The sequence below is a fragment of the Drosophila nasuta genome, chromosome X (assembly GCF_023558535.2).
Source record: "Drosophila nasuta strain 15112-1781.00 chromosome X, ASM2355853v1, whole genome shotgun sequence".
Lineage (NCBI taxonomy): Eukaryota > Metazoa > Arthropoda > Insecta > Diptera > Drosophilidae > Drosophila > Drosophila nasuta.
In genome coordinates, this window is record NC_083459.1 from 19,190,919 (window position 1) to 19,206,852 (window position 15,934).

At 37.5% G+C, this 15,934-nt stretch overlaps 3 protein-coding genes across 3 annotated transcripts; 2 read left to right on the forward strand and 1 right to left on the reverse strand.

The window, feature by feature from the left end:
* Positions 1–105: 105 nt before the first annotated feature.
* Positions 106–1,116, reverse strand: LOC132795444 (small ribosomal subunit protein uS11A-like). The gene is made up of 3 exons (XM_060806148.1): positions 1,093–1,116; positions 533–801; positions 106–459 (listed from the first exon to the last, which is right to left on the reverse strand). Exons 2-3 carry the CDS (start codon positions 767–769, stop codon positions 241–243), a joined length of 456 nt encoding a protein of 151 aa, XP_060662131.1. The 5' UTR covers positions 770–801; positions 1,093–1,116; the 3' UTR covers positions 106–240.
* A 690-nt stretch (positions 1,117–1,806) lies between these two features.
* Positions 1,807–3,381, forward strand: LOC132796659 (dehydrodolichyl diphosphate synthase complex subunit DHDDS). Its single transcript, XM_060807906.1, has 2 exons — positions 1,807–2,587; positions 2,656–3,381. Exons 1-2 carry the CDS (start codon positions 1,916–1,918, stop codon positions 2,899–2,901), a joined length of 918 nt encoding a protein of 305 aa, XP_060663889.1. The 5' UTR covers positions 1,807–1,915; the 3' UTR covers positions 2,902–3,381.
* A 675-nt stretch (positions 3,382–4,056) lies between these two features.
* On the forward strand, positions 4,057–9,636 carry LOC132795789 (uncharacterized). The gene is made up of 3 exons (XM_060806685.1): positions 4,057–4,453; positions 5,796–7,432; positions 7,548–9,636. The coding sequence occupies exons 2-3, from the start codon at positions 5,912–5,914 to the stop codon at positions 8,952–8,954; spliced, it is 2,928 nt and encodes a 975-aa protein (XP_060662668.1). The 5' UTR covers positions 4,057–4,453; positions 5,796–5,911; the 3' UTR covers positions 8,955–9,636.
* Positions 9,637–15,934: the final 6,298 nt, after the last annotated feature.

The window sequence follows — 15,934 nt, forward strand, 5'->3', positions numbered from 1 at the left end:
TTCAAAATATGGCGCTGATAATACAATTTCAGGAAACAATTTAAATATTCCAAAATGCAGAGACCCTATGCTTATATCATATTTAAAAAAAATAAAAACAAAGTCTTGTTTTAATTTAACGTATGTAATCAGCGCATTTACATCTTGTGTGTTGTTCCGTTATTTATTACAAACAATATACAGACAGATGAAAAAAATGCAATTGATGCGCGTCGCTGCTGCTGCTTTTGTTGTTGGTATTTACAGACGGCGACCACGACGACCGCCCTTCCTGCGTGTGGAATCGGATGGAATAGGAGTCACATCCTCGATGCGACCGATTTTCATCGATGAACGAGCCAAAGCGCGCAGAGCAGATTGGGCACCGGGTCCGGGTGTCTTGGTCTTGTTGCCACCAGTGGCACGCAACTTGATGTGCAGAGCCGTAATGCCGAGCACCTTGCACCTCTCAGCAACATCCTGTAATGGATACAACGAAGAAAATGTTTACATCAATGTTTGTTTATCGATAACAATGCCACTGAAGTCGTACCTGAGCAGCCAACATGGCGGCGTAGGGAGAAGCCTCATCACGATCAGCCTTGACCTTCATGCCGCCGGTGACACGTGCGATGGTTTCACGACCGGACAGATCGGTAACATGCACGAAAGTATCGTTGAAGCTGGCATAGATGTGTGCAACGCCGAAAACGTTCTCGCCGTCACGAACCTGGGGTCCGAGCGAGACCTGCACTTCCTCCTTCTGAACTTTAGCCTTTCTGGGTGCCATGATGCTCTAGCTGTTTATTGACGATCAGCAAACTGTGTGAATAAGAAAGAAATGCGTTGTTCAAACAATTTGTTTTCCACATTATGCTACTGCACATGGCAGCTTCGTACACACAACACACATACACACACACACACTTGCAAAAAAAACAAAACAAAATAAAAGAGGTGTGCACTGCTCACAAACAGAAAATTATGCTGCAATTGCAATATATATACAATTTGCTTAATGCATTTTATGCGTTTCATGTTTTTGTTTTGGTTTTTTTGGCGTAAAAACGTATTTTTATTTCAAAAATCACAAGAGACTGTCAAAACACGAACCAATTGCGTGAACCGGATATTAAAAAAGAAGGCTATGTAGCAGCTGTCAGAGGAGGGTTGCCACTCCTATTCACAATAGTTACACGAGCTGTCATGTTAAGCCCATGGCTGCAATACAGGGCTGCAGAATTCGTTGCACGGCTATCGATAATAAATTTATTTGAAAATTTTGTAGTAAACAATAATACATTTTCTTTGTGCAATCCAATAAACTTTATACCCTATGTCTATCTACTTTACACTGATTATTATTATAAATTATGTGCTTATAAAATAATTTCTTTTAGCACATCTTAAAAATTGTTTTTTAAGCAAACAAAAACTGATTAAGGAAATTGTTGTAGTAGTTGCTCATAGGTTAAAGTTAAAGTTTTTTAAACTTATATGTGCAATATGTCATTACATGAATATTATTAGTGTTGCATTGCCGTTTTTATGATGCAATATGAGCCACGTAACAATTCCCTAGTTATCGATATATTCCAACAGTCAGAATTGCGCTGAATTCGAATTGACTTCTTAGATCGAAATCTTTATTAAAATGTAATCCGAACTAAATAAAGTTAATATATAGGAAAGCTACTTTTTTAAGAATTATAAATTCACAATTCATTTAAAGGACTAATTGCAATAGTACTATAATTAATTATATTGCAAAACAAAAACATCGATGTTTTTAAACTTGTAAAATAATCGATTCATCGATGTGTGAGGATGCCACTGTGCCAGTACTCACTAGTCACAAGACAAGAAGCGAGCACCACAACAACGCAGCAATCGAACAACCTGAGAACCCAACAAACTAACAACCAAACAAGGAATCATGTCGTGGGTCTCCGACTATCAATATACGTGGCTGCAGAAGCTAGCACTCAATGCCCTGCAAATCTCCGGCCACATACCCCATCACATTGCCTTCGTAATGGACGGCAACCGGAGATTCGCACGCTCCAAGCAATTGGATAAGATCGAGGGCCATTCACGGGGCTTTGCCAAGCTGGCGGATGTGCTGCGATGGTGCTTGGACATGGGCATACGTGAGGTGACCACGTTTGCCTTTAGCATTGAGAACTTTAAACGTTCCCGCGATGAGGTCGAGGGTCTCTTCAACTTGGCACGCGATAAATTTGCCAAACTACTGGCGGAGATCGAGCGACTGGATGAGCATGGCATACGGATACGTGTGCTGGGCAACATTGAGTTACTGCCGGCAGATTTGCAGCGTTTGATTGCCAGCGCCATGTTACGTACGGAACACAATGATAAACTCTTCCTGAATGTCGCCTTTGCCTACACATCGCGGGATGAGATTACACAGGCGGTGGAGTCAGTGTTGCAGGCAGAGGAGAATCCCGACAGTGAGGATGCGCTGCTGCCCACCGATATAAATGAGCGCCTGTTGGAGGCATGTCTCTACACTCGCCATTCGCCACCACCGGATTTGGTCTTTCGGACCTCGGGCGAGACGCGACTCAGTGACTTTATGATGTGGCAGGTAAAGTAGTTGAGAAAAGCATCTTGTTTAACATATTCTCATTGTCATTTCTCTCTTGCTCGCTTCAGATCAAATCTTCCGTGCTCTACTTTACCCAAGTGCTGTGGCCACAGATCACCATTTGGAACTTTATGGCCGGCATCATTGCCTATCAGCGGGATCGGAGTCGCATCGAGGACTTTAGAAGTGAGCAGCGTTTGCACAGCGCTCAATTGGCCAAATCCAGTGATTTCTATAGTCTGCGCGTACAAAAGTTTCTGCACAAATTGGATGCGAATCGGCGAAAATTACTTATTGCCTTGGCCTCCAATTGATTGAGTATTCAGATTGATTGATAGAGATTGATGTCAAGCCAACTGTTAATAATTGCATGTTCAATGTTGTGATAGGGAAAATAAATTAAATGTATGTAAATAATGCCATTAATCATCAGCATTAGATCGCTTTTATTCTATAGCAGTACATTCCGTCCGGCTTTCTGTCTGTCCGCTTGTATTCACAGTTACATATAACTCGTCAATCGTTCTACTCTTTGCTATCTTAAGAGTCTAATTTGTAGATTTTAAATTCCTTTACACCATTCCATAATAAAATCAAAAACGAAAAACTCGCTATTGTACCTTAAAAAGTGTTTTGGAATGAATCCCCAAAAAGCTTGGGTGTTTTCCTCTTACATTAATTTATTTTACCAATCTCCTAGTGACACGTCAATCAGACTTTGTACATCATTAACTATAAATATAATTTAAAAAATTAATTGAATTGAGATGGAAAGTAAATTCCCCAGCTAAATTGAAAAATTAAAGTTAAATCTAAAACTCGAAAAAAATAACAAAAAATAAAAATTTCTATTAAGAAATTGTTAATACAAAAAATAAAAAAAGATGGAAATACCATTTAATAATAATTAAATACGTAATATAAAAAATACTCTTTTTTCAATTATGTTTTTATTAGCATACGATTCTTAAAAACATATTTTAATTATATTTTTGAATATCAAATTCTAATAATATCAGTATGGTATAGGGTTGCCAGATCAATAAGAGAACACAATCGTAGTCGAGAGTTGTTAAAATAATACGATAACACAAAGTGTGACTGTCTGTGATATATAATTAATATTTTTATTTTAAAATACCGAAATTGCAAGCAAAGGTTAATTTATGGCCCATTTTCCAATGCTTATTGCTGTCACTTGACAAATTTTCAAAGCAAGTTCAGCTATATTTGTTTCTTATGTGAAAACTAAAATCATATAAATTATATTAGCCGGTCTCCCAACACAAAAAGAATATTCAAAATGTTGCGCCATGTGTCACGCAGCACTAATCGAATAATGTGACCGTACTTGCGATTCGGAAGCGGTATATTTCAGCTCTGTTCTGTATATTTCGTGTTGCAAATACGGTATATTTTGGAATTGAACGTGCGGTCACGCTGCTCTCTTCTCACATTGGTGGGTAATTGCTGAAATTACCATCTGCAAAACTTTTTTTGTTGTAAAAATATATATACAAATACACAAGAAAAGTAATAGAAAATAGTTTTTCATAAAATAGTGTAAAACAAAGTACACTTTTAGTTAGCTTTAAAGTTAGTTTTCAGTGTTAAAAGCAATTAATTTGAAGCTCTAGCTCTAGTTTTTCTTACACTAGGCGTGACGACGAAAAAATCGACAAAAAGAAAAAAAGCAGAAAAAAAACAAATTTCACTCGAAATCCGCAAATAAGATTTACACACGCGACCGCATCAAATTCGACACAAAATCAAAAAAAAAAAAAAAAAACCGACAAATATTTTGTGAAACGTTTCAAAAAGTAGCTCAAAATTATACAAAGTCAACAACTAACACGAAAATAAAGGGTAAGTAAATGTGCTACAATACATACATATGTACTTTCATACGAACGAACATATCTATAACGTGTGTGTGTGTGTATGTTCGCTTTGAGTGTGTGCGTGTGTGTGTTTGCTTGTATCGTTCTGCATGTTGCTCTCTTTCTGTTCTTTTTTTTTTTTACTTCCCTTTTGCTTGGCCCGCTGGCGATGCTGTATTGATTTTTTTGCGCGAACTCTGTGCCGCTTGCTGCCGCGCTAGAAAGAGAGAGAACATGCGAGAGCGCACGCTAGTGTGAGATAGTGCAAGAGCTATAGAGAGAGAGGGGCTGCACCCGCTGTTATGGTACATTTTATATGCACTTTATGGAATAGAAAGAATTAAGCAATAGAAATTGTACACACACAGACAGCCAAAGTGCATGTGTGTGCATATGTGTGAGCATTGCGGCGTGCGTAACTGAACAAATCAACGCTCAATTGCAATTTTCAACGCGAAACCAAAAAGATTTGCGCTTATTTATCAACACACACACACACACACATACACCGTCCAGTCTCCATGAGGTGCGGCAACGCTCTCGCTCTTCTTCACACACTCTCTCTCTCGCTCTCTTTATCGCACCGGCTCCCGAATGGCCTGCGACCCGCATTGCGGTCTCGCTTCATGTCAAAACTATAAAAATAATCACAAAAAAAAAGTAAAAAAAAAACAAGAAATCGTATTGCTTAGAAATAATTTATCTCCAGTTCATGTCACGTGCTCAAAAAAAAAAAAAGAAAAACATCTCTGCAAGTAAATTACACAATAAGAAAACGAAAAAACCAAAAAAACAAATAGCAGTGAATTAACCCCATAAAGTGTGCAAAATTGAATTGGTTTATTTAATTGCTGCACAGGGTATTTCCTAGTCGAGCATACGTATGTTGTAAAGTGTAATAAATTGCATTTTCGCCGGCAGGGTATTTTTTAACTATTTCAAGGCAAATATTTTTTGTATATTGTGTAATTATTTATTTATGCAGAGTATTTTCTAGTTAAAATTCAATGGTTTACTTGATACTTGATTTTGTATGCAGTGCATTAGTGAATTACTAATAGTTAAAAAGACTACTTTTTATTAAGTTTTAGTTTAAAGTCGACTCAGACAGCAAACTTAAGGTGCAGGATATTTTCTAGTCGAGCTAACATGTGTTCAAACTAGACTGTTACGTCTATGCTAATGCTAAACTGTTAAAGATTCAAAGCCATGTTAATGTTAAACTTTAGAATGTTATGTTAAAGTGCTGTTAATGTTAAAGTGCAATGTTCCACAACATGTTTTCAATAATCGATTCGCTCTTCATTTCTATTTGTCATCCCATTTAGGCGGACTTTGAAGGCAAATCCCGCTATCAGCTACACATAGACAGAGGAGTGTGTGTGATAGAGAGAGACAGACAGACAGCAAGAGCGAGTGAGAGAACGAAACGCGAAGCATAACAATGTACGCTGGAGCATATGCACCCAACGCCGGCGGCGTGCAACAACAGCACACGGGCGGCTATTATGGCAACGGTGGTGGCGGCGCAGCTGCTGGCGGCGGCAATGGACCACGTCACGAACGTCCCTATTATCCGCGCAACAATTTCGCCGGCGCCGCTGGGAATGCGGCCTCATTGAATGGCGCTGGCGGCGGTGCCGCTGCCGCTGCAGCCGCTGGTGGCATGCACTTTGGCCAGCCATACGGTGTGATGACCTACGGCATACAGAACAGCATCAGCATGGGCGCTGGCGGTAATCCGTATCGTGGCGGTGGCGGCGCCAATGCTGCCATGCAAAACGGCGCCTTTGCTGGCGCCAATGGCATCGCCTTCCAGGGTGGACCCCGGGCCAAGAATCCCAATTACGCTCAACGCTATCAGAAGCCACACAATGGCATGGGCAACGGCGGCGGTGGCTATCAAGGCGGTGGCAGTGCCAACTACAATGCGGCCGCATTGGGCATGCTCTCCAAAGAGGAACGCGCCGAATTGCAACGCGAGAAGGCCAAGAATCCGGGACGCAATCTGGTCAAGCCGCATTGGGAGAACTTGCCGCCATTCCAAAAGGATTTCTACATTATGCATCCCAATATGCAGAATCGCAGCGAACAGGCTGTCGCCGAGATGCGTCACGAACTCGAGATTACGGTGTCGGGCAACGAGCTGCCACATCCGGTGGCCAATTTCGAGGAATGCTCGTTGCCGCCGCACATCATCGACGAGATGAAGCGTCAGGGTTTCACCAAACCCACCGCCATCCAATCCCAGGGCTGGCCAATTGCGTTGAGCGGACGCGATCTTGTGGGCATCGCCCAAACCGGATCGGGCAAGACATTGGCCTACATGCTGCCCGCCATTGTGCACATTGGCAACCAGCCGCCGATAATGCGCGGCGATGGACCCATCGCCTTGGTGTTGGCGCCCACACGTGAGCTGGCCCAGCAGATTCAGTCGGTGGTGCGGGATTATGGGCATTTGTGCAAGCCCGAGATACGTCACACTTGCATCTTTGGCGGGTCATCGAAGGTGCCGCAAGCACGCGACTTGGAGCGTGGCGTCGAGGTCATAATTGCCACACCGGGACGTCTGATTGATTTCCTCGAGAATCGCAATACGAATTTGCAGCGTTGCACATATCTCGTCTTGGATGAGGCCGATCGCATGCTCGACATGGGCTTTGAGCCGCAAATACGCAAGATTATCGAACAGATTCGTCCGGATCGTCAGGTTGTCATGTGGTCGGCCACATGGCCCAAGGAGGTGCAGGCACTGGCTGGCGATTTCCTCAACGATTACATACAGATCAACATTGGCTCGATGAATCTGTCGGCCAATCACAATATCCGACAGATTGTCGAGATTTGCAATGAGAACGAGAAGCCGCAGCGCATGGTGCGATTGCTCAAGGAGATTGCGCCGACCACGAACAATGCGGCCAACAATGGCAACAAAATCATCATATTTGTGGAGACCAAAATTAAGGTAAGCCATGAATGAGTTGTATAACTGATGAATTTCGAGAATGTAGATAGATAAAAGACTTCCAATTTATATTATTATCTACATCGTTTGTTCTCCTCTTTACACTCTACTCTAGGTGGAGGACATCCTGCAGATAATTCGCAGCGAGGGCTACACAGCCACCTCCATACACGGCGACAAGTCGCAGAGTGAACGCGATTCGGTGCTGAAGGATTTCCGGAATGGTAAATCAAACATTTTGATTGCCACCGATGTGGCATCGCGTGGCCTCGATGTGGAGGATCTGCAGTATGTGATTAACTACGATTATCCAAATTCATCCGAGAACTATGTGCATCGCATTGGACGCACCGGACGCTGCCAGCAACTGGGCACCGCCTACACATTCTTCACCCCCGACAATGCCAAGCAGGCCCGTGAATTGATCTCCGTGCTCGAGGAGGCTGGCCAGACGCCATCGCAGGCGCTGCTCGATTTGGCCCGTGCCATGCCCAATTCGGCAAACTATCGCGGCAACAAGCGTTGGAATAACAATGGCGGCAACGGTGGCGGCAATGCCTCCGGTGTCTATCAGCAGCGCAGCAATCCGCTCAACTATCAGGCCGGCGGCAATGGCAATGTTGGCGGCAACAATGGTTACAACAATCGCGCCAACTATCAGCAGCAATACGCTGCTGGCGGCAACAGTTATCAGCCCAATGGCGCCGGCGGCGGCGGCGGTGTTGGCAATTGGAATCGTGGCGGCGGCGCTGGCGCTGCACTCAATCAACAAACGGGTCCCGATGGCGGCAATCGCAACGGCAATGCCACCTATCGCCCTCGGGCTCCCTTCAACAATGGCGGACCACGTGCCATCATGGGACACAATGGCGCAGGCGGCGCTGCTGGCGGTGCGGCTGGTGCCCACAATGCTGGGCAACCGCATTTGGGTCAACAGGGCGGCGCATTCATGCAACCGAACTATCGTGGACGGCAATTTGTGCCACCGAATGCGGCAGCCGCTGGCAGTGGAATGCCACGTTTCCAGCAGTATCCCAAGCGTGACTATCAACAGCAGCAGCAGCAACAACAACAGCAGCAGCAACAGCCACAACAGCAGCAACAACAGCCGCCGCAACACTACACACAACAGCAGCAGCAGCAACAACAGCAGCAGCAGCAACAGAAGCCAAAGCATGCGATGGTGGGCGATGATAAGACTTTCAAAGAGTATGCACCGACTGTGGTCAGCACACCGCTTGTCCACTACACGCCAGCCAATTCGCCACCGATTGCCGCCGTTGCGGCAGCCGCAGCTGTGGCTGGCGGCGCTGGTCGGGCACCGGTTGCCGCCGCACCAGGTGCTGCCTATATGTACGATGCGGCCGGTGTGTTGACCACAACGGCGGCACCCGGCACAAATCCGTATGCCAGCCAATTCAATATGCCGCCCGCCTATTATGCGGCTCAGCATCATCAATTTGCACCCGCTGTGGCTGGTCCTGGACCCGGTGCTGCCATCGAGCAGGCAGGACAGCATTAAGTGCTGCAAAGGAAGAGAAGAACTTACTGCAACCAACTATACTAAACAACAACAAACAACAGCAAAGAGAAGCAAGCACTACTCCACCCAGACAAAAACACACAAGAAAAACATACACACACAAACATTTTGACACGAATGAAATGTAGTAAACATTGAATCAAACGAGTTTACACATTTGCCGCATACGCTAAACAAACAAAAGAAATCGAGAAAGAAAAAAAAAACACAAAAATAACAAAAATGAAACCCTGCAATTTGTCTATTAAACCAATGAATGCCAGGTGTATGGGGTAAATGATGTAAGCTAGTGTGATTCTTGGTCGATCGGATCCGGATTCCAACATCAAACAACAACAACAACAATCAGAGCGTCTCAACAAGAACAACGCAACAACAAATGGCAACTATTAACGATGATAAAAACAAATGAAAGATTGAGAAAAAAAAGAGAACATTTTTTGCACAAGTTTAACTCCGTTTTTATTTATATCTCGATGTGGATATATGCACGCATAGTTTCTCATTTATATCTATGATTTTTCTGCTACACAAAACACACACACACACATTATGCACTCATATATTATTAACACATGGACAAATTTGAGTTATGCGCTTGGCGGCTGCAGCAGCAACAACAAAACACAACAAAACGGCAATTTAACAACAAATCGTTAGGGTAAGCAACAACAAATTGCAAATATTCTTTTATGTGATTCGATTTTGTTTCTCTTTCTATTTGGCTTTCGCAACGCAGGAAAAAATCGATTCCCGATAACTGCAGCCGACAACAAACACAACAACATCTCGCTGGGTAAATGAAACAACATGAAAACAACAAGAACAACAACAACCACTACGACTATAACTAGCAACAGGCAACATCAACTAACTACTGTTACACATTATTAACTAATATATACATACATATATATATATCTATCTACATAGTTGTTAAGCATTCTTTATCGCGAACAGAAATCGCATGTTCTTCGAATGTTTACAACTTAGTTCTTCTTAGTTTCTAATCGATTCAATATTATTTTTTTTTTCGAGTGCTAAATATTATCTTAATATAAACACAAACACACACGCAGAGGCACACACACATACACATACATACTGATCCTATAGATATTTCGAGACAATTTTGTTAAAATTACGTTTAAGTGCTATACAAACACACACCGTACACACTGCGTATACATAATAATAACAAAGCAACAACTACGAAATCAAATATATTCAGCAATTTGTTAAACACACATCTACACACAGAGTCCCACAAACACACACATACACAACACACACACGTACAAAATTGTAAGAAAAATGAGAAAAGAAATTTTGTAAAACCTTTTCACTAACTTGGTTGGTATGAAATTAACGGTTTGCTTGTATAATATATTCAACAAATTATAAAACGTGAACAAACAATTCCATAATAACAAAACTAAACTAAATAATATTTATAAACTGAATAATATACAAAAACACGCACACTCACACACACAAATACACAGACACACACACACACACTCATACACTGAGAGAAAAATGCAGCTAATCGTGAAAGTGAACAAAAATTGCTAAATACCAAAACGAACTGAAAAACAAAATCAAGTTGAAGTAAAACTACAAACACTAAACACTACAAAAAAACACACAAAACAAAAATATTTAGAAATTTGTAAACTTCAAAAATGAAAAGTATCATCGCCCCTCCCCCTCCTCCAGCGGGTGGGGTGTTATGAAAACAAAAAGCAGCGCTGCTTTGGTAGAAGTATGTAAAAACGAATCTGAAGAAAACCATGAAATATGTATTGGAACAAAACAAACGAAACACTTTAAAGTTCGAGTAATATATATATATATCGTATATATAGTTTATTATCATTATTTTTGTTTGTTTTTTTTTTTATATAATTTTCATATTTGCATATCTTGAAGTTGAAACGCAATCTAATTTATTTATCTATATGTCTATTTAAAAACATATAAATATATAATTATGTGCTTTTTTTTTGAGTAGCTAATTTCCTATAGGCTTTAATGGAAACTCTAATAAGTACATGCAAAACATTTTTGATCTATTTATAACTTTTTGATATATAATTCACATTCGCAAAACAGAAAAAAACAAAAACATGATGTATTTTTCAAAAGTGCAAATACTTGAAAAAATCAAATTTAACACAAATTTAATTTAACGAAAATTAAAAGAGAACATGAACTAAAACGGAAGAAAAAAAAAAAAAAGAAAAAACGCCACATTCATCCATAACAACAAAAAAGATAATTGAAAGTGCAAAGCAGAACAGAATACAGCAAACAAAATACAACAAAAAGGAAAAACAAGAAAAGGAGAAGAAAAACTAAAAAACAATTGCCACACACACACATACACACACAAAGAAAGAAAACAATTATAATGATAATACAGTTAAAGAGCAATGCATATATATGCATATACATGTCTGTATATGGATATATATGTATGTTTATTATAGAGAAGAACAAGAACCAGAACAACAATAACAACATATATATACATATAACAAATTATTTGTTTTGTTGAGTGTCGTAGCAGAGGTTTCACATTCTTTCATTTTGTCGTAATCATCATCCAAAACATCATCGAACATCGATCATCACATTCTTCACATACATAAGGGATAAAACATCGGATAAAGCCTCCTCTCTGGCCTCCCTCATTCCTACACACAATATAAGATTATTAGTTAGTAACATTTCTGTTGGTCAAAAAAAAAAAACGTTGTTGCCCAGTGTTGAGAATAGGGTTTGATTTCGCTTGTTTCTCTTAACAATAAAAAAAAAACAAAAACTAAACTGATAACTGAAAGCAAATACCATATTTAGAGTTAGACAATTTTCTAAGTTCATCCTCAAAACGGAAAAGCAGTACAAAGCCATTTAGCAAAAGAATGAAAAGAGAATAGAAAAGAAAAAGTAACAGTAAAGAGACAGAACAAAAGGGGGTAAGAAAGAATCAAGCAAACAAGAAAAGAAGAGAAAAGAATTGAAAAAACGTAGAATATGTTTAGCAACAGCAATTTACAATTATATTATGGAAAGATTAGAACAAAAAGGGTAAAAAAAAACAAAACACTTGTATATATTTCTATATATACTACACCACATGGATCTCCTTGTAACAAAAACTACATTTAACGATAGATGACGGTGAATAAGAAGAAGAAGAGAAAGAATAAAATACATATACAAACAAGAAAAGAATAGAAAAGAAATGAAATGAATAGAAAAGAAAAGAAAAGAATTACACCATAAAAGAAGTGGAAGAAGAGACATTGTTTATGATTATTGTTTTGTTTTGTTTTGATTTGGTTTTCTGTTTGTTAATCTCTCATACGCTTAAATTAATATATATATATATTTTTTTTTTGTTTTAGAAACTGAAAACTGAATACTATATTATTTTTTATATGTATATGTATACACAATGTTACTATGTGAAAAAATGAACCCAGACATTGCTGGCGTCGGCGGTTCGGCGGATTATATCTTCAGTTATTACATCGATCAGTCAGTCAGTCAGTCAATCAATCAATCAGTCAGTCAGTCATATTCAGTTAGTCGATCTAATAAAATCAAACCACCCACCGCCCCGCCCGCTGTCTAGGCATTTTTTTATGCAACCGAATTGTGATGATGTGATAGACTTATAAAAAATACTAATTAATAACCAATTTAAAGAAAACGAAAAATGAAAAAAATACATAAAATTATGTAACAGCCGATTATATATATATATATATATATATACGTACATATATGCATGTTTACATGTATGTATGTCTATCAATATATATATATATATAAATATGTTATGTATATTTGTATTATTGTCGTGTATATGTATATATATACTACTATCTCTCTCTCAATATATATATATATATATATATATATATATATATACATATATATATATATATGTAGACAATGTCTGATGGCTATGCCAATGCCAAAATTGCGATGATATATGGCTATAAAGAAAATATGTATTATGGATGACATGAGGCACACATTCTTTTTTTTAAGAAATAAAACCTATAGAACGCGATATTTGTATTGTATTACCTATAAGTTGTTGTGAACAAAACAAAGACAGACACAAAAGTAACACTAACACATACACACACACACATACACAGACAGTTATACGAAACAAATGAAATGAAAAACAAAAATGCAAAAAAAAGAGAAAAACAATTTGAAACTGAAAACTGAAACTGAAACTGATAAAATTTAAGCGTAACTAACTGAAAAGATGCAACGAAAAAAAAACCTAAAACAAAAACAACAAAAAAAAAACTACAAAAAAATTGAAAAACAAGTTTTATGAAATTATTCAGTGCAATTTGTATAAAGTTGAGGCAAACTTTTTGCCATCCTTTATTCAGTATCTCTCGATTTCTCAACAACAACACCAAAAACAACAAAACTGTGTCTGTCTCAGTAACTTTCTCTCTCACACACACTCTCTCTTTATCTATATACAGATATATTTATATATATGTATATATATTTTTACAAATATATATATGTACATACATATATACAACGATGATATATAGAACAACAAACATATATATTTTTGAAAGTATGAAAAAAATGCAACTTTTGAAAAATCCAAAAGCAAAAACGAAAAAGTAAAAAAAAAATACGTTAACAAGACAAAATGTAATACGCAACGTAACGCAACGTAACGTAACGTATCGTAATGCAACGTTAACGTAATGTAAGACAAAACGTTTCGTTTCGTGTTTGTTGTTTTTTTTTTTTTAGAATATTATAATAATGATGAACAACAACAAACAAAGAAATATAAAACGCGCAACACAAGCAGCAAAAGCCAAAAACAAAAACAAAAAAAAAAAAAGAAACGAAAACAACAAAGAAAAACAAAAGAACGAAAACGAAACACGAAACAAAGTGAGAAATGCCGTTATCCAATTAAAAATTTAAAATATATATATATTTTTTGATATGAATGAATTTTTCTGTAAATGTTTTTTGTGTGTATTACTTTGCTTCAAGCGTATATCTTATGTTTAAAATCATTCATTTTGTTTATATATATATATACCTCTATACCAGATATGTATACATATATATGAAGAATATATTATATATACATGCCAGATGTATGTATATGTATAGAATCTATTAACTACCATACAATACAATACAATACAATACATTATTTTACATACTACATACATTTATCAAAAGCCAGTCGCTGGTTACGTAACGAAAATGAAAATGAAAACGAAGAAGAAGACGAAGTGAGTGAAGACAAAATGCATTTAACAAATAAATACAGTGCTGGCCGCAATTACGTTGACAGCGCGTCGAGTCCGCACAATTGCCAAAATGCACACACACACACATACACAAACACACACACACACATACAGATACACATAGCATACTTTTAAGCGCCAAAGTTAGAAGCAGCAAACAAAACAAAACAAAAAAAAAATGAGATGATGAGAACAGTTTACACATAGAAAAATTGGCAAATTTACAAAAAAAAAATAAAAATGCTGAACAAGACAATTTGTTTACACAAAATTAAGAAATACGTTATGATTAAAAATATACAAAAAATGAAAAAAATAAATGCAGCATTGTAAGTGATAAGCAAAATTTTTTGGATATTTTGGCCTCCAGTCTACTAGCTAAAATGGAATGCAAAAAAGAAAACGAAGAAGAGGAAGCAGAAGAAGACGAAGAAGTAGAAGAAAACAAAATAAATAAGAACACAGAATGAAAGGAGAATTGTTAGAGAAAGCGCGCATTGAGAAAGCGACAAACCCCATTGTGATACAGTTACATAATAATACAAATTAAAAAAAAAACAAAAACGAAAAGAAAACAAAAAAGGAATGTGTAGAAATACGTAGATACATACGTTAAATGTTAGCATTGCTCGTAAACAATGAAATACATATGCATACATACATTGATGTACATATATATGTACATACATACATCTGCATATGCATATGCATTTATCTAGGGTATACACAATATACATCGGCAATGACATTTGACGATAACAATAATTTGACAAGAATTTATTTATTGTCAATGCTTGTATTTCGACAACAAACAAAATGTGCAACTAACTAACAATGATAATGAAAACCAACAACAAACAAAACAAACAAACAAACATACAAAAAAAAAAACGAATACATAATGCATAATATTAAAAAGCAAGCCAACAATTTATACAAACTAGTTTTTAAATGCTCACATTAACACACACACACACACACCAACACTAATACACTTACACACACACACACACACACACAACCCCAATCACATGTATAAGCTATTTGGTTAATTTGAAACGGGAAACAAACCAATGAATAACAAAACACACACACACACACATAAGAAATTGTCTTAATTTTTTATATTTATTGTGTTAGCAAAGCAAAAACTAAATGAAACAACAAAAACAAAAACAAATATGCAAATTCTAGCCATTTCGAATGAGCGTGCATTTAGACATACAAATACATACATACAATACACACACACACATGTAATATACATATATATATATAAATAATTATATATATATATATTTGAAAATGTATGCGCAAGGATCCATGAATTGTATGATTTTAAGACAAGATGAATTTGAATTTTTTTTTTAAACACGACGAAGAAAATCGTCGAAAGAAAAGTGCGAAAACAAATTGCAGTGGACAAAATCTAATTTAAAAATTGAATGAATTGAAATCAATTTAATGACAACTTACTAATTTAAATTTAAAAACCAAAAAAGAAAATGAAAGAAACAAAAAAACAACAAAATGTTTAGAGCTTAAGTCAAGAACCCAACAAGAAGCACACACATTCAAACCTTATTATAATATGAAATATATATACATATATATATATATATATTTAAA

What these genes read in the sequence shown, in the direction of transcription:
- LOC132795789 (XM_060806685.1), top strand. Translation starts at nt 5,912, where the DNA reads ATGTACGCTGGAGCATATGCACCCAACGCCGGCGGCGTGCAACAACAG. An exon ending in TTGTGGAGACCAAAATTAAG is followed by an intron (nt 7,433 to 7,547) that starts GTAAGCCATGAA and finishes ACTCTACTCTAG; the next exon opens with GTGGAGGACATCCTGCAGAT.
- LOC132796659 (XM_060807906.1), top strand. Translation starts at nt 1,916, where the DNA reads ATGTCGTGGGTCTCCGACTATCAATATACGTGGCTGCAGAAGCTAGCA. An exon ending in GTGACTTTATGATGTGGCAG is followed by an intron (nt 2,588 to 2,655) that starts GTAAAGTAGTTG and finishes TGCTCGCTTCAG; the next exon opens with ATCAAATCTTCCGTGCTCTA.
- LOC132795444 (XM_060806148.1), bottom strand. Translation starts at nt 769, where the DNA reads ATGGCACCCAGAAAGGCTAAAGTTCAGAAGGAGGAAGTGCAGGTCTCG. An exon ending in CCGCCATGTTGGCTGCTCAG is followed by an intron (nt 460 to 532) that starts GTACGACTTCAG and finishes TATCCATTACAG; the next exon opens with GATGTTGCTGAGAGGTGCAA.